Genomic DNA, 18,972 nt, shown 5'->3' on the forward strand with positions numbered 1-18,972 from the left:
CATGAATGAATAGTCGTTTATATAACATGAATGAATAGTTGTCTTTATAACACATGAATGAATGAATAGTTGTTTATATAACATAAATGAATAATTGTTTATATAACATGAATGAATAGTTGTTTATATAACACATGAATGAATAGTTGTTTATATAACATGAATGAATAGTTGTTTATATAACATGAATGAATAGTTGTCTTTATAACATGACTGAATAGTTGTTTATATAACATGAATGAATAGTTGTTTATATAACATGAATGAATAGTTGTTTATATAACATGAATGAATAGTTGTCTTTATAACATGAATGAATAGTTGTTTATATAACATGAATGAATAATTGTCTTTATAACATGAATGAATAGTTGTTTATATAACATGACTGAATAGTTGTTTATATAACATGAATGAATAGTTGTTTGTATAACATGAATGAATAGTTGTTTATATAACATGAATGAATAGTTGTCTTTATAACATGAATGAATAGTTGTTTGTATAACATGAATGAATAGTTGTTTATATAACATATGAATTAATAAATAGTTGTCTCTATAACACGTGAATGAATGAAAGGCGTGGCCCATGCCAGTGAATGTTTATATAACATTAATGAGAGGGGGAATGAGTTAGTGAATGCTTATATAACTTATATTTAAGGACCGGATAAAACGGTGAATTTTTGCACGCCTTTCTGATGTGAGAACGACTGAACGCTCGCACGACGTGCGAATGTTCGTCTCCATCTTTGAGGCACGAGTGAGAGGCTGAACGTTTGTAAAACATTCGTGAAATTTGTGTGTCTTTTGTCACGCGTGATTGTGCGACGTGTGACTGAGAGGGCGGATGTTGTTTTGGACGTGGGTTCTGATCCGGTGCTTTGTGTGCAGGCGTGACGTCGGAAGGGAAGCAGCTGTACCTGCGGGACATCTGGCCGTCCAGGGAGGAGGTCCGGCAGACGGAGGAGGACGCGGTCATCTCCTCCATCTTCAAGGATCTGCGCCTGAGAATGGAGGTCCCGACTCGCGTAGAGATGCTTGTCGTCGCTCCGCCGAGCTTCTCCTCCAGGTTAGATGAACTAAGAAGGCGTCTTCTGTTGTGTCCTTCTCGCAGAAAGGGAACTCCTTCTGGAACAACATGGAGAGTCCCGATTCCGTGGTCTTCCCTTGGGATCCCAAGTCCACGTACATCCGTTCGCCCTCCTTCTTCTCCAAACTGGTGCGTCTTCCTGCTCGCCTGTCCTGCTGAGGACCAGCTGACCTTCTCTGCTTCTTCTTCTTCTGCATTGTCTTCGTCTTCTACATCTTTGTCCTCTTCTATGCTATCTTCTTCTACGACTTCTATGTCATCTTCTCCTTCTACGTCGTCTTCGTCTTCTACATCTTTGTCTTCTCTACGTCATCTTCTTACACGACTTCTATCTCGTCTTCTACTACATCTTCTACCTCTTCCACGTTCCCTTCGTCTTCTTCATCTTTATCTTCTATGTCTTCTTCTACTGCATCTTCTTCTACATTGTCTTCATCTTCTATGCTGTCTTCTTTGTTGACTTCTACATCGTCCCCTATATCTTCTTCTACGTTGTCTTCGTCTTCTCCATCTTCGTCTTCTATGTCGTCCTCTGTCTTCTTCTACATTGTCTTCGTCTTCTTTTTCTACTTTGTCTTTGTTTTCTTCTTCTACGCCTTCTTCTATGTTGTTTTCTATGTCTTTGTCTTCTACGTTGTCTTCTATTAAATCATCTTCTTCTACAACTTTTACGTCTTCCTACGTCGTCTTCTTTTATTCCGTCTTCTTCTACGTTCTCTTCTGTCTTCTTCTCCTACGTTGTGTTCTTCTTCTACTTTGTCTTCTGAATTGTCTCCATCTTCTACATCTTTGTCTTCTTCTACGTTGTCTTCTTCTTCTACTACATCTTCTTGTTCTCCTCCCCAGACCAAGGAGGTCCCCCCGCCTCAGGTCATAGAGAACGCCCACGTCTTGCTGTTCCTGGGTGACAAAGTCACCACGGACCACATCTCTCCGGCGGGCAGCATCGCCAGGGTCAGCGCCGCGGCCAAGTACCTGCTGAGCAAACGGTGACTTTTATTTTCGGGGGTCCGAGGCGCTGGAAAGTTCACGCCGTAACCCGTCCTCCTCCTCCTCCTCCTCCTCGCAGCCTGACGCCGCGGGAGTTCAACTCGTACGGCGCCCGGCGGGGCAACGACGCCGTGATGACCCGAGGCACCTTCGCCAGCATCAAGCTACAGAACCGCTTCATCGGCAAGCCGGGTCCCAAGACCGTCCACATCCCCTCCGGGCAGAAGGTGAGGACGCGCCGCGGATCCGGGCGGCGAGCTCGCGGCTAATAACGCTGTCCTGCCCCTGTCCGTCCACCAGCTGGACGTCTTCGAGGCGGCGGAGCGCTACCAGAGGGAGGGCGTACCCCTGATCATCCTGGCGGGAAAAGACTACGGCTCGGGGAGCTCCAGGGACTGGGTGGCCAAAGGACCGTACCTGATGGTGAACTCACACACATCTCACGCCGTCTCCGAGCGTTACTCAGCACATCGGGGAGAAGGTTGGACCGCAAATTTCCGGGGTCAACACCTCGGATGATGACCCGCAAATGAGATGGCGAATGGTTGCATGTCTGACTTGTGAATGGTATGTTAATATGACGTGAATGTATGTCCATGACTTATGGAGGAGAGTGTGACTTGTATGTCTGACTTATGGATCAGAAGGTGACTTGTATGTCTATGACTTATTGACCAGAGGGTGACTTGTATGTCTATGGCTTATTGATCAGAGGGTGACTTGTATGTCTATGACTTATGAATCGGAGGGTGACCTGTAAGTCTATGACTTATGGACGAGACGGTGACTTGTATGTCTGACTTATGGATCAGAAGGTGACTTGTATGTCTATGACTTATTGACCAGAGGGTGACTTGTATGTCTATGACTTATGAATCGGAGGGTGACCTGTAAGTCTATGACTTATGGACGAGACGGTGACTTGTATGTCTGATTTATGGATCAGAGGGTGACTTGTGTGGCTATGACTTATTGATCAGAGGGTGACTTGTATGTCTGTGTGAATGAATGAGTAAATGAGCATGTGAACGATTGTATGTTTGGTGTGAATGAATGAGTGAATTGTTGCATGTCTACGACCTATGAATGAGAGGGTGAATTGTATTTCTATGCCAATAAATGAGTGAATGGTTGTCTCTCTATATGACATGAATGAGAGGGCGAATGGTTGGATGTCTTCATCTGTGACCCTGTGATTGACAGGTGACTGGTCCAGGTTTAGCCCCGCCTCCCGACCAGTCTTCGCTGGGATTGGCTCCTGCGTCCCCGAGCATTATAGATGAATGAATGAAAAAAATACATAACCTATCAAGACTTCAGCTGACGAGTGAAAATCAAAAGTCGTATTGATTTATTGATTAAACAGAAGTGTTTCCCTAGTGGGAGTTTCCAGAAGATCCCGATCTGAACGCGACTAAAGAAAGCGTCCGTCTTTCTCCGCAGGGCGTCCGCGCCGTCATCGCCGAGAGCTTCGAGAAGCTTCACCGCCACCAGCTCCTGGCGATGGGCATCGCGCCGCTGCAGTTCCTCCCGGGCCAGAACGCCGACTCTCTGGAGCTCAGCGGCAAGGAGAAGTTCTCCATCCGCCTCCCGGAGAGCCTGGCTCCGCGGCGGCAGCTCACCGTGGAGGTGCGGATCCAAACATCTCGCGCTTTGTTTTATTTATCTCCCGTTTTTGTCGGAGGATAACCCGCCGGTTTATTCTCCTCCGCTCCCAGACCAGCCAAGGAAAGTCCTTCCCCGTGGTGGCCCTGCTGGACAGCAACACGGAGGCCGTCCTCTTCCAACACGGAGGCCTTTTTCGATACGTCGCCCGAACGCTGCTCTGAAACCGTCCGCCCGCGGGAGCTCCACACTTTTGTTTCCCCCCCCCAGCCTCCCTCGGCCGACTCCGTCAGAAAGCCAAAAGGCGCGAGCCGCTTCCAGAAACCTCCCCCGGGGCGTCGCTCCGCACGCCGGACGGCCGAAAAGGAAACGGATCCCTCGGATTCTCTTCCGACGTCCCGCCTCAAAATGCTAAGATGGTGCTAAGGTGTCGTGGCGTGGATGTGTGTATGTTTTTTTTTTTTCGTAGAAAGCAGAGATCGTAGCCCTTCTTCCGTAAAAGGCTACTACGTGACGCGGCGGAGTTTAGCGTCGACGCCCCCCCCGCCCTTCCCCGCCTCCTCCCCCCCGGACGCAACGTCCAGGTCAAACACTTGTATGTAAACCCAGGTCCTGTTAATATTTGTCGAATTAAACATTTTAATCGGAACAAAGTAGTTCGGCTTTCTGTCGCTGGGGATCGAACGGAGCGGAGTCGCCGGGGTTACGCCGCCGGCGCCGTCTTTGTCGCCGCTGCCTTTCAAGATGGAAGGTCCCGGTATTTATTTATGTATGATTAAACAATATTGTTGAATCAGTATTGTAGAATCATACAAGACGAACGAAGCGCTGCCTCTCCGGTTGTTTCCTTGTCTTTGTAATATTGTTTTCGATTGTACAAGGACAACTTGGAACTTAATTTAGTTATATATTAAGAAAATGAGTCCATAATATTAAGATGTAATCGAACCAGGAACCTTTGTCTTGAGAGGCAGCAGCAAAGGCTGCACCACCTGATAGCATTTATTTACATATTGATGACATTTTTTTTTTACTTTTGTGTAACTGAAACGATGAATATATCAAAAGAAGTGAAATATGGGGAATCCACCAGAAGACGACACACTTTTAACAGTCATGTTTGTTTTTAACGCCTGGAATCCTGCAAAAGTACAGCAAAGTTGCCTATTTTTTAACCAGGTTTTATCCAGAGTATCTGCTCTTACCTGCGCACGTTAATACAAATTATAAGATGGAAACCTCAGTGTGCTGAGAGACCAACATATGTACCTGGATACATTCACTTATAAAGTACATACATACGTTTGAAATATACACACACAATTCATACATGTGTAGTTTTCATTCATATGGATGTACATACATACATACAAACATATATACATGCATACAAACATTCACACATATACACACATATATGTTTAAACATACATATGTACGATCACATGGTGAGAATATAACTACTTACACTGTGATACACCTTTATTCAGCCACATAACTACAAAGGTACCTGTGTACATATATATAGTCACACGTACGTGTGTGTCTGTAGGCATAAAGTATATGTGAATGTCCATGTGTATTTAATGCATAGATAAATGGGTATGTATATAAACTCATACACACACATACACATATATACACATATAGATATATGTAAATATATATGCATACATGTATGTATAGCCTTTCACACATATATACATACGTATATACATATATGTATGTATATCTATACACATACATATATACATTCATATATATATAAACATACATATATACATACAAACATACATGAATACAAACATATATACACTTACCTCTATAAATTTATACATATATACATACATATGTATATACATATAAACATATATATGGACTTACATACAAACACATATATATACGTAATACATACATATATATACAAAAACTAAGCATACATAAATATATACATACATACACACATATGTACATACATACATATATATATATATATAGATACTTACATAAATACATACATTCATATATATATATACATACATACATATATACACACATATATATACAAAGATATTTATACAAACATACATACATACATAAACATATATGCATATATATATATACATACATATAGATATACAAACATGTATATATACATACATACATATATAGATGTATATGTACATATATACATACATACAACATATACACATACATATATATAGACATACATACCTATATATACATAATACATACATACAAACATATATATACAAAAATATGCATATACATATATATACATAAACACATATACATATATACATACACATATATGTACATACATACATATATATATACATACATCCACACATACACACAAACATTTATACACATGCGCACAAACATATATAAACAGATATACACATATTCACATATACATACTACACACGTAGCAATAGATATCTAGTCATACATACACATTTTAATTGACATATGGATACATATGTTGATACCAGTAACGTGCAGTCAGTAGAGGCCTTACCTGTCATCATGGAAAAATGCAAAATGAATAAATAAATAAAATGGTTTTATTTATTCAGTGGTTTATACTATGAAGTTATTTTCCACTTAGCTTCGCCATTTGTAGTTTTTTTTGTTCAAAATTGCTAAAAAAAAACAAAAATCTGATGACATCAGTGCCTCACCAGCCATGAACCTCACCACCTGTCACTAGTTCATACATACATTCAAGCATACATGCATTCACACACACACACACACACACACACACACACACACATTCATTCAGCTGACGTTGGACTGTTGTCGAAGATATGAATAAAAACAGAATGCAATGATTTGCATTTTATTTATCATAAATACTGTATCTACATACTATAGTAAGAACTCCGGTATAATAGCATATAAATATACATTTAAAATGAAATTAAAAATTAATTAAGGTAAAATGTGATTAATAGAGATGTACATTTAATACAACTGTTTCAGAAAACACCTTTACTGAACGTATTTTTAATCATTTTTTTCTGCTATTTAAAAAGTATCAGGAATTGAATTTCATATTTAGAATTTTGAATTGATTTTTTTGTATATTCTTGATTTTAATCACTTCTTTTTAAGGCTTTCCAAATTTTTTTTTTCATTATTCTAATAATATATATATATATATATATGTATATATATATACGTATGTGTATATATATATATATTATATATATATATATATTACTCTTGCACAAATGAAAAGTACTTTTTTAAATGCCATCTATTTTGCAGTTTAATTTTTCAAAACTTAAATGTTTTAATTATTTACACATTTTTAGGTCATTCTTATATATATATATATATATATATATATATATATACATATATATATTATTGATCTATTATGTGTACATTAGCCGACAAAATGTCACATGATCTGTGTGGTCACCTTATATCTTAAGTATCATTTATATATACATACACACACACATATGTATATATATATACATATATATACACACACATACACATATACATACACACACACATTTAAACAAATGCATGTGTGTATACATATGTGTATATATATATATACACACATTCCTGTATACACACATATATACATACATGTATACATGTACACACACAAACCATTTTTTTTTTCTGATCCTTTAGATGCCTCCACTGGGTATGACTTAGCAGCTGTTAATCCAACACACACACACACACACACACACACACACACACACACACACACACACACACACACACACACACACACACACACACACACACACACACACCCCTTACTATGCTGGGAGTCAATCAAAATCCAAACTAGCTCTTGGATTCTTCCTACGGATGCAGGACATTTCAGACTTCTTCCCTAAGATTTGATGGAAAAAAAAAAACAACCTAAAACTAAAAACTAAATTATACGGGACGTCCACCTTCATGTCTGCCGAGTGACATCATTCCTGTTTCAAACGCTCTTCTTTTTTTCCCCCCGAATGCAATGAAAGAAACACTTGCAAAAACACTGAGCGAAAATCAGGGTGTAAACAGTGCAACTTTTATTGATTTGTTGTAAAAAGGGTTAAAAAGTGCACGTCGATGACGTCGTGTTGCGCGGCAGGAAGTGGCTCCGAGCGTCAGGTGTCATTCAGTGCTGGGAGACGCCTCCCGGTCTCACCTCTAACTAGTGTTTCATTCGCGGGAAGCGGAAGTGAGAGGCCCGAGAGGCCCCGAGAGGCCCGGAGGAGGTTCGGCATGTCGAGAGCGCTCGCTCCGGACTTTTATTTTTAAACTCTCCTCCTCTGGCGTGAAACGTTAAGACCTCAAACGGAGCGAAAACCCAGCTTTCTTTAACTCGTGTTACTAAAAGCCGGGATTTGGGAGATCAGATTGAGACGACGCAAACTGACCTTTTGATAGAAAACAGACATCTAGGTTTTTAGTTGTAAATCTCTACGTTTGGGGTGACAAACCGTGAAAACGTTCGCCGTTAAATCCGCTCGCTATCACGGGGGGGGTTCTTCTCAAGCCAGCCAAAAGCAGCTGCTGCTGAGAATTCGGAGGAATTCAATTAGCGCGGCTCCGAAAAAGAGAAAAACAAAAGTTTTGGAAATGAAAAAAAAAAAAAAAAAAATTTTATCTGCTACGGAAGTGTGCATCCATATGTTAAAAAAAAAAAAAAAAAACACACAAAAAAAACAATTTAATCAATTTAATCTGCAACGGACGCGTGCGTCTATATTTTCAAAAAAAATTAATAAAAAGCGCAAAAAAAATTTTAATCTGCACAGACGCGTGCATCCATATGTAAAAAAAAAAAAACACACACACAAAAAAAAATTAAATCTGCGACGGATGCGTGCATCCAAATATTCCCCAAAAAAAAAAACACAAAAAAAGAAAAAAAATGTATCTGCAACGGATGCGGGCATCCATACGTTAAAAAAAAAAAAAAAAAAAACACTAAAAAAAAAGAAATTAAATCTGCGACTGATGTGTGCATCCATTTGATGTTCAAAAAAAAAAATTTTAATCTGCAATGGACGCATGCATCCATGTTCAAAAAAAAAAAAAAAAAAAAAAAAATTGAATCTCCGACGATCGCATGCATCCATATGTTCAAAAAAAAAAACACACACACACAAAAAAAAAATTGAATCTGCGACGATTGCATGCATCCATATGTTCAAAAAAAAAAAAAAAAAAAATTAAATCTCCGACTGACGTGTGCATCCATATATTCAAAAAATAAAAAAAATAAATGAGAAAAAAAAAAAACGGCCGCGTAAAATTAGAAGAAAACTGTCAGGGCGTTTCTCCAAGTGGAAAGGCCGGAGCTACGATCTGATGCCCTTTTTTCCTCGGCATCTTGCAGGAGAAAGACAAAGAAAAGCGGATAACTGAAGTATTTACTCCACCTGGTGGAGAGGCTTGAATTTTTATTTATTTATTTATTTATTTATCTATCTTTTTTTTTTTTTTTTTTTTTTTTTTTTTAAATCCCTTTAAATCAGAAGTTGGCCGCTTCCTTCGCCGCCGGGAGCCGCCGCTGTAAACAACATCCCTCGCACCGCCGCGCTCCCCCTTCACCTCCTCTCACGGAAATAAACGCCCGTCCCCGTCTCTTTATATGCCATCGCTCTTTATCTAATAAGAAAATATTTGTGGGAGGTTAAATGAAAATATACAATTATCAATACAATAGAGTACAGAGCTGTGTGTTAAAGGTGATTCTTAAAAAAACTGGCTGATTGTATCTCCCTTTACAATTTGCTGTTTTTTTTTTTTTTTGTTTTGTTTTGTTTTTTTTTCTTCCTTGGTTTTAAAAGGCAAGAGGTAAAGTGTATAAGAAAAAAGGCATCCTGTTTGTCGTCCGAACGGCTGGTGCTCGAGGATTCAGGCGATGGCTTTCGCCTCTGGAAGGAAACCCTCCCAGTACTTTATCAGCTGCAGAGGAGAAGAGATGAATACATGAGTATGTGAATGTGCAAACAATATGTGCGAGCAGTGAACGAATCCAACAGTTTTTCCCCGACTCGTGATTCCTCGACTCGTTCACCAACTTGTCCCCACTGCTGCTGCTGCTAACTAACTACCGTATTTTCACGACTATAAGGCGCACATTAAAGTCTTAGATTTTCTTCAAAATGTGCGGTGCGCCCTATAGTGCAGTGCGCCTTATAATGCAGTGCGCCTTATAGTGCAGTGCGCCTTATAGTGCAGTGCGCCTTATAGTGCAGTGCGCCCTGTGTGTGTTGTTGTTGTAAGGCGGACGTAGTAGAGACACCATGAGAACGTTAAAGGGGGAAGTGTGGGTGTTGATTGTATATAAAAAAACAGGTGTGTGTGTTATGCAGAACACCGTTGTTTATCAACCCTGAAAAATCGCCAACAAACACATCCAGCCACATGCTAACTTGGACGAGGTGCCGCTCACTTTCGACATCCCAGTGAGTCACTGTGGAGAAGAAGTGGACCAGCACGGTAGCGAGATGCACAACAGGGTACGAAAAGTCTTCTTGGTTTCCAGAGTTTCACTCAGAGTGGAAGGCAGCGAGTTATGCCACAATTTGCGAATGGATTGTAGACGCTCGGGCTAACGTGTCTGCTAGCACTGTTGTTCAAGCGTTCGCAAAAGCCGGCATCATTTCCGAGGAGCCGCGCGGCACGGAAAGTGACTGACGGTGAAGAAAGTGAACCCGGCATGTTTGATGGAGATTTAGCGAAGCTGTTCAAATCAGAAACGGAGGATGAGGACTTCCATGGGTTCGATTGATGACGATTACCGGTAAAAAAATGTGAAAGCAAACTCAGTTTAGCTCCCGCTCTATTTTTAAATACGCACACTTGTATGCTTGTGTGTGTGTTGTTGTTGAAAGGCGGACGTAGTAGAGGACACCATGAGAACGTTAAAGGGGGCGCGCCTTATAATCAGGTGCGCCTTATAATCAGGTGCGCCTTATGTGTGAGTTAAATACAATAATGGCACCCATAACTGAGCCTGCGCCTTTTAGTACGGTGCATCTTATGGTCGTGAAAATACGGTAAATGCAAATAAGATGACAACTTCTACTCTCACTGCATTTCTGGAAATAGAAGAAGTCACTGACTTCAGTTTCAACTCAAACGAACAACTCACTTAGTGACTCAACAAACAACTCACCGGGTACCTCGGAGCAGCTGGCCGATTCCAATTCAATTTTGCGCACGGTTAAAGTTAAAATCTATTGAAACTTCACACAGTCGGTGGGGAATGGTTAGAGCTTGAGTGTGTGTGTGTGTGCGGATTTATGAATCAAATTTTAAACGCTCTGTAAATTGCTCAACGGGGTGGAACCCTGATATTCTAAGACGGCTATCGGACCGGCGGGACTTTTTTGGCGTCGTCCAAATAACGGGCCGAGTCCACGCTCACCTGCTGCTGGGACTGAAGCAGCGCCTCCAAGTACTGGATGATCTGTCTTTTGAAATTCTTCGCTCTAAGTTGCTGTGAAGAAAGGGAAAAGCGACGGCGTTGAAATAAGCGGCTGAACGCTGGTTTTTTTTTTTTTTCAGCCTCGTGCGACGATCGTACCTCGAAGCGGGTGACTTCCTTGCGCACGGTGGCCGAAACGCGTTCGAAGTCTCTCTCGTACTGCGTCACCTTGGCCTCCCACTGGGAAAACAGCAGTGAAATACGAAAGCGTGCAAGGATTTCCCGTTTTTTTCCAGACAGGCGTACGATAAAATAATCATCCCGGAAAAGCGCGGTTGTTTTTTCCCGGACGTCACCTCGGTGATCTCCTCCTTTGCCAGCTGCAGTTTGTCCGGCTTGTTGGCCCACAGGAGTTTGGCCTCGGCCTCCCTCTTCTTCTGCAGCATCGCCTGAGCGTCCTGCCAGCGCTGCCACGCCTTCATCCGGTGATCGAACGAACCCTTCGGGCGGCAAACGCACGCTGAAACCTCGAACTTTCCCGGCAACCGTCGCGCTGACGGGAGATCGGAAAAAAAAAAAAAAAAAAACGTCCGTACCCTCACGGCACCGAGCAGGCGGATGAAGTCGGCGATTTGTTCTGCGAAGCGGAAGGTGTCGTTGGACGCCTGGTCCTGGTGCAGCTGCTCCATCTTGTCCTCCACCTCGGCCAGCTGGGAGAGCGCGCGGGAAAGCGCCGTGTTGTCCTCGGCGCTGCCGAGCATCGCCGCGCTCTTGGCGAAGCTGGCCGTGTTCAGCGAGAGTTCTGGGGGAAGGGAGACGACTCTTTGTCTCGGAAAAGCCGTTATTCGGACGGGTTTCCTCTGACCTACCTTTTCTGTGGAGCACCAGGGACTCCACCAGAAGGTGGAGCTTCCTGAAGTGCTGATCCGCAGCCTCCACCTCCTGGAGCTTCTCCTCGAACCACTGCGGCGGGAGGGAAAAGCAGTTAGCGCGGCGAGGGGAAAAAAAAAAAAAAAAAAAAAAAAAAGAAGAAACGCGGACGCTTCTTAATTCGATAAACTCACCACGTCCGACTCGTTCATCTTTATGGTCATTTTGCTGACGGCGTCCGTCGCTTTGTTGATCATTTTCAGGAAGCCGGCGCCGCTCAGGGCCTGAGTGCTCACCGCTCTGGGCAGCTGCGGACGCACGACAGGGTTCAGTAGAACCATACCTGCGGGCGCGTTGCGCAACTTCTGCAGGTCTATAAACATTATTGCCGTAAAACGGTTTTAAAAGTCTTTCCGAGAGTCTAAAGTGCCAGTGGTGTTAAATTTCATGCGTTTTAGCATTTCTCCGAACCGAACGCTTTTACTTTACTCTGATTTCCCCGAAGGCGAAGCGTTGATTTAGCGACCGATTTCGAGGATCTTAAAATCGAAGATCCGTCCGGGTGAAAACGATGAATTCACATTTACGGAACATGAAACCGGTTCTTCCCGTGTCTGCTTTTGTTTGTTGAACTAGAACGGCTTCGTTGAAACCTGCGCACGTGGCTTTTTAGAAGCAATGTCCGAGTCGCAACAATAGTCCGCGGACTTTGTAAACCCACCCTTTGTTTGGCCTGTTAGGTAAATAATCTTGACTAAAGTATAAATAGCGTGGCTGCGGCTTCTCGGACTGGGGTGGCGTGTCCGAAAAACTAAAAACAAAAAACCGAGCACGCGGTAATTGCACTTTTTGTAAGTCACTCTGGATAAAAGCGTCTGCCGAATGACTGTGACGTAATAAAACTACAACCGCTGACGCTGGCTCAATGAAATGGCTGCAAGATGGTAGCCATTTTTGTAGTCCTATATTTATTTAAACAGTGTCGGATAGATGATCGGGTCGATTTTACACAGAACTTCCGTGTTGTTGGTCAAATAACAATCCTTTTAGACAACCATCCGTCTATTATAGCGCAAAAAAAAAGGGAGATATTATAAGATACTCCATTTGAATATTTCTGACACGGCTGTCGGGCAGGATTTCAAAACGTAAGGGATGACGTACCAAACAGTGGATAAACAGTTTATCTCGCTCATCCAAACGAATGGGTTCGTTTTAATGGCGTTTTAATGCAACATCTGAACATGTAGCAGCTGCTAGTCGTGCAACCAGCGTCTTGTTTTTGTTTTTTTTTGGGGGGGGGGAAAGTGTGTGTTTCTGCTGATACACAGCGGTTACCTCCTCTCTCTCCAGAAACTCCCGGACATCTGGATCCTGGAGAAGAGAGGGGTGGCACACAACCCTCTGAAGGTATCTGTCGAAACGGGGAAAAGTCGTATCAAAAACCCGGCCGGACGTGAACTTGACGAAAAAGCGGAGGCGGTACCTCTCCAAAGCGCCTCGTCTTCTCTCCAGAAAATCAGCGGAGGAGGAATCCTCCTTCCCCACCTTCATCTTGGTCATACCTGCGACGGAGACGGGACTCTCTCAACGGCTCCGAGATTTACGGAAAGAAGTTAAAAAAAAAAAAAAAAAAAAAAAAGCGAGATCTACCCAGGAGGTTCTTCTCCGGCGGCGGCGGCACGATGAATCCGTTCGGCCCGTGTTTCTCCGCCAGCTTCTCGTAAAGGCCGAGGAAGTCGCTGAAACGCCGCCTCACCGAGAAGCTTTTGTTGCGGAACATGGACAGCGACGTCTGGGGGAAAAAAAAAAAACGCAGGTTGGAAGAAAATCCAAGACAAAATGTCCGAACGGAGACTAAAAATGCGACTTTCCAGCGCTGTTTAAAAATCAGTCACTTCTAATTGAGTTTAATGTGATGCCTAAATAACTGCTGGTCGTTTATTAGGAACTGAGTGAAGATGCAAGAATTACGACTTTCTGTGCAGAAAAAAAAAGATTATATCCGATGCGTGAATGGAAACGGTGAGACTTTTCACCTGAGTGGAGACTCTGTAGGCCATGTAGGCGTTCATCCCGTCTCCTTGGAAACGGGAAAAGAGGAGTCAGAATCAGGAGATGATGAATCCCCGTCGGAACCCCAAACGATCCTCACCTATTTTTTCCGGGTCGGTAACGGAGACGACGATGTCGAACGTGTCTTCCAGTTCTTCTTCTTCCTCTTCGTCCAACTGAGATGCACCGCAGGAAGCAAAAATATGACAAAAAAAATAATTTCTCCAGTAGAATTTAAACATCTGAAACAACTCAACGCTATTTTTTTTTCCTTTAAAAAAAGCATATTCAGCCTCCCTATAGTTACGGGAGCAGTGTTATCATTGGTATTCGCCTAATATCCGCTCTCCTTTGGGTTTGTCTCGAGTTTGGAATTCTGTTCCTACGTGACGCGATTTTTCATCCGGTCTCGTGCACGAGCATCCGCGTCACTCGCCTCCACTCACACTGCACGGTCTGGGGAGGAGTTCAATTCAATTCAATATAATTTTCCTTTTCTTCGAAAGGACTGCTATCAGAAGAGTGTGACTTCTGTCGAAAAGCCGTAAAGACGTGCAAAAAAAAAAGATGCCGAAAACACAGCAGAGAAGAAAAAAAAAAGATAACTTTCAGGACTTTTAGATCAGGTTAGGCACCAAGTTAGGCTATGCAGTGTGTGTGTGTGTGTGTACCTTGTCTTTGTAAAAAAAAAACAAAAAAAAAACTCACTAACCCCAGCTTACTGTTCTGTATATTTCCTGTGCATTTTGTATTTGCAAGTGTATTTGCAGTCCTTGTGTCCTCTATTGTAAGTCACTTTGGTTAAAAGCGTCTGCCAAATGTAATGTAATGTAACTCGTGATTGTAAGCGGAGCGTTCTTCCTCGTAAAGCGCTGACCTAGTCGGTTTTCACATCAAACTCCGTGCGTTAAAATGACGGAACGCGGCTTTCTTGATAAATAGCCGTGACGTGACTCGTCGTAAAACGTCGACTTCCTGGTTTCCTCTGCACTGCTGGCGAGATGTGTTAGCGAACGGTTTCTGCTGAATGGAGACGCGATTAATACGACAGTAAAACCGGGTCCAAACTAAAGTACCTCTTCCAGGGCGGCAGCCTGAGGCTTGGCCAGGCTGGCGGCGGCGGCGGCGGCGGCGGCGGCTGGAGACGCGGCAGATGCAGCCGGTTTGGAACTAACATCCTTTCTTCTGCTGGTCTGCGGGCTGTCGAGGGAAAGCTCCACCGTGGCATCTGCCCAACGAGAAGACGCGAAAAACGTTTTGCATTTTCAAACCTCGGTTTTGACCCGGTCTGTGTGTGTTTTGAGACAAAAAAAAAAAAAAAAAAAATTCCTCAAAAAATAAAAAAAAAAGATTTCTTCAGCCGGTTCTACATGTCTTATCAAATGTGTTGAGTTTTTCTCTGCGGGAGCTTTGGAAGACAAACTTCCACTCAGGAACAATGTCTTTTCCCCCACATTTCCTGTCAGTTTACGAGTGTGCACTTTCTAATACGGAGCAAAAAATACCAAAACTCAAGGGAGAGGATTGTGAAGAAACGTCTTTGTGGGGATTTGAAACGCGCGTTTAACGTCGATGCGAGTTTCCCTCGTATCGAAATACGTGATTCCACGAAAATCCGCTTTTTTTTTTTCCACAAAAAAAAGTCTTGAGCGAATTCTTTGAAATGATTCAAAACTCAATAAAAAGTGACTGAATTTAGGAACTAATGCTTATCAACCGGCGGGGAGCAAATGACCTAAAGCATTATTTCATCTGGACTTTTAATTCTTCCTGTTTCCTAGGTAACCTTATAAGCCTGAGCATAAACAGCACTTTCCTTTTCATATGTTCAAGCAAATATTTATTAATGTCTTAACTTACATTAATGCACTTGTTTAGCGGATGAATGAATGAAATTAACTAGATTTAACGTATTGTAATCCGGGCTGTTCAACTTCTTACAAAGCACAATTAAAGGTCACATGTAAGGATCTTCTGATTTATATTTTTTTCTTTCAATTTTGAAAATTGTGAAAAACACGTTAAGCCCTTCAATAATTTAAAAAAATAAATAAATAAAAAAATGAAAAATAAAAAAATTCCCTAGTTTCTAGTTTTCTGCTGGTTTCCATTTTTCGAAAATCGATCATTTTATAAATATCCTTCCAAAGGAAAAAAAAAAAAAAAAAGAAATGCTGCTTCGGGTTATTCTGTTTTGCGATGAGCTAAATCCCGCAGAGGCGAGATCATTTCGAAAAGGGGACTCACCTGCGAATATATCGGTGTCTTCTTCAGAATGGGCTCCGTTAGTCTTCGTGACGAGACTTTGGGTTTTGCTGACGGCGGGCGCCGTGGCGACGGCTTCCTGGGTGAAGATGTCTTCATGGGTACTTTCTTCTTGCAGCGGCCCGCCGATGCTGCTCACCGCGACGGCGGCGGGTTTAGCCGCGACGGATTTGTCCTGCTCTTTGCCGGGGGGTTTCTTTGCGGCGGACTCGCCGAACAGATCCTCATCTGGGTCGCCGAAGAGGCTTTTCTGTGGCTGCTTTGAGGATTTTAAAAGTCGAGGTTCCGCAAACAAGTCAATGCCCTCGTCTTCGAACAGATCGGCGCCGGGGCCGGGCGCTTTGGCCTCGGCGGGCGCGGGTTCGCCCAGGAGGTCAACCAACGGGTCAGCGATTTTGGAGCCTCCGTGTGGCTGTTCTAAGTGATTTTCTGTTGAATCTCCAAGGATGTCAATCATCGGAGGAGTGACCGTTTGTTTTGCTTCCTGTTCTGTATAAGCAAGCGGGTCTATGATGCCACCGAGCTCTTCGCTTTTAGCGGTTTCCGCTTCAACCGCGTCACCCCTTTCCGCTACTTCCTCTTGCGGGGCTTCGGTTTCACTTCCCAGTATGTCGACGAAATCGTCCGACGGTTCGTCGGGAGGGATTTCGGCGGCGCCTTCCGCCGCGTCTGCGTTTACCGGTGCTGATGTGTCATCTGCTGCCATCAGGTTGTTCGTCAGGTCGACGAAATCATCCGACGGCTCGCTGACGATCTCACCGGCCGGTTCGGTTTCCGTTTGGGAGCCGGCGGTTTCGATGAAAGGGTCGCTCAGGAGATCGCCGGGAGGGCTCAGCACATCGTCGTTGAACTGACCCGAAGACGGTAGTGTTATATCCATGTCAGTCATCGGAGGTTCATTCTGAAGAGGATAAAATAAATACTTTTGTTTGTTGGGGGGACGTGGTCATGAAATAAACAAAAAATAACATTGATGAGTTCATTTCAAGATGATGTGACTTTGCATTTAGAACAGACGAGGCGTTTTACGGCCCGTTTTTCTCACGCCAAACAATTGCTTTTGAATTTTCAAGTATTTTCAATCAATACTGAATTTAGAAAGCCCTTATTTTTTCCCCTTTGATAATTTGGTACGGGTGATTTCGTATAAAGTAATGTCGGTACATTTATGTGATCATTTGTGATTTTAAAGTTGAAATAAAACATCAAAAAATGTAAATATCTAAAATGAAATTTTCATTTTGTTCGATTTACATGATGCGTAGTTGGCCCGCGCATAAAATGAAATAAGAAATGTCGTCAGCGAGCCAAAATAATTGCCCAACCCTGATTTAGAATAGAGAATACAGACTTTTTATGCTCATTCACCAGCCCGACGGCACACGAAAACAAACCTTAAGTATCCAAAGTCATTTTTTAAGCATTTTTTATTCAACTTTCTCCAGTTGAATCAAATACTAGTGGAGGAGGAGGAGGAGGGGTTCACACGCTTTGCAATGTAGTGAATTTAGAAAAAAAAAAGGCATTTTAATTGAAGAGCAAACATTCAGCTATAGGAAGTGGGGAAATAGAAGGGATTTGAAATGTGATGAAATTGAAGCTGCGATTGGAAACATATGTGCAAGCCTGGGGTTTTTAGTGCTGAGTAATGCGTTTCCATGCAGCTCCACAATCACGCCGCTTTTCCTGTCTTTGCCCTGAACTTTGACTGGAGGGAAAACATCCGGGTTCGGACCACGTGACCGCAGCCCACTCACATGACTGGGTGAAGCCTGGACCAAATCTTTTTTTTATTAATTTTATTATTTATTTATTTTTAATCTAAATATTCGATAATGAAATAAAACTGGAATCACTGCGAGCAGGAAAACTCTTGTTTTGTTGTGTTTGTTCGGCTAAAATCTCTGTTCTCCATCCCGATCAGTCAACACATACCGAGGTCAGATTCGTGCGAGTTACCTGAAAGATTTCAATGACGAATGTTTAGTTGACGACCAAAACAACATGCATATAATAGTGAAATAAATCAAAACAAGTGATAAATAAATTCAAAATATGTGTCTACATTGAAATGTTGCAAGCAGAAATCAACGTTGTCGCAACCGTTTCAAAGATCACCGCCAGGTGTGGAACGCCAGCGATTTATATTTGAAATAACAACCAAAAAAACATTTAAAACAAGCACATTTTTTGGGGTTGTTGAATTAATTAATCCCTGCATAGCACTACTCGACGTGACAGGTCGCCAAGTCAAGAATAACACACAGCGACGGATAAAAAGAAACTAGCTAAACGTGATTCAACGCGTATGAAAACTTTTTTTTTTTAATGCTAAAGTAGCTCGTTAAGCTAGCTGTCAGTTAGCCGCCTCGGCCGTACCACGCTCATGAACAGATCTTCCCCGTCGTCCTCGTCGCTTCCCCGGCCTCCGACATCACCAGAGTCCAGCACGTCTTGGTCCTCCGAGTCTGGGAACGGCGGAGGACTGCGCTCCGAGGTGGACGCCATCTTCAATCTTGTTTTATTTAAGCGAACACACGGGTAAGGGGGGGAGGACACGGCCGGCCGTAGACGGGCGGGCGGGCAGGCAGACAGGTAGGCGGATAGACAGGCTGATGCTAGCGGGTTCCCCCTGGTAGTGCGAAGCTAGCTCACCT

The 18,972-nt window shown here is 42.7% G+C and overlaps 2 protein-coding genes across 4 annotated transcripts in view; one reads left to right on the forward strand and one right to left on the reverse strand.

The window, feature by feature from the left end:
- The window catches only part of ireb2 (iron-responsive element binding protein 2), a 23,911-nt gene extending 19,568 nt beyond the window's left edge, over window positions 1–4,343 (forward strand). The window contains exons 16-22 of one of the 3 annotated variants that reach the window (XM_086149087.1): window positions 897–1,021; window positions 1,120–1,224; window positions 1,942–2,084; window positions 2,165–2,312; window positions 2,386–2,566; window positions 3,529–3,714; window positions 3,804–4,343. In XM_086149087.1, coding sequence (XP_086005213.1) covers window positions 897–1,021; window positions 1,120–1,224; window positions 1,942–2,084; window positions 2,165–2,312; window positions 2,386–2,566; window positions 3,529–3,714; window positions 3,804–4,105 — 1,190 coding nt within the window. In that variant the 3' untranslated portion in view covers window positions 4,106–4,343. Of the gene's footprint in view, window positions 1–896; window positions 1,022–1,119; window positions 1,225–1,941; window positions 2,085–2,164; window positions 2,313–2,385; window positions 2,653–3,528; window positions 3,715–3,803 lie in introns of those variants that run through there. The other 2 variants (XM_086149088.1, XM_086149089.1) reach the window with 2 other exon arrangements.
- Window positions 4,344–9,116: 4,773 nt separating this feature from the next.
- On the reverse strand, window positions 9,117–18,970 carry snx1a (sorting nexin 1a). Its single transcript, XM_086149094.1, has 15 exons — window positions 18,695–18,970; window positions 16,298–17,216; window positions 15,127–15,278; window positions 14,151–14,226; window positions 14,035–14,078; window positions 13,649–13,790; window positions 13,482–13,560; window positions 13,334–13,409; window positions 12,190–12,303; window positions 11,995–12,088; window positions 11,722–11,927; window positions 11,482–11,625; window positions 11,285–11,365; window positions 11,126–11,197; window positions 9,117–9,657 (listed from the first exon to the last, which is right to left on the reverse strand). Exons 1-15 carry the CDS (start codon window positions 18,821–18,823, stop codon window positions 9,607–9,609), a joined length of 2,379 nt encoding a protein of 792 aa, XP_086005220.1. The 5' UTR covers window positions 18,824–18,970; the 3' UTR covers window positions 9,117–9,606.
- Window positions 18,971–18,972: the final 2 nt, after the last annotated feature.

This window comes from Fistularia commersonii, chromosome 7, assembly GCF_037954325.1.
Source record: "Fistularia commersonii isolate RoL2024-O1a breed Wild chromosome 7, RoL_Fcom_v1.0, whole genome shotgun sequence".
Lineage (NCBI taxonomy): Eukaryota > Metazoa > Chordata > Actinopteri > Syngnathiformes > Fistulariidae > Fistularia > Fistularia commersonii.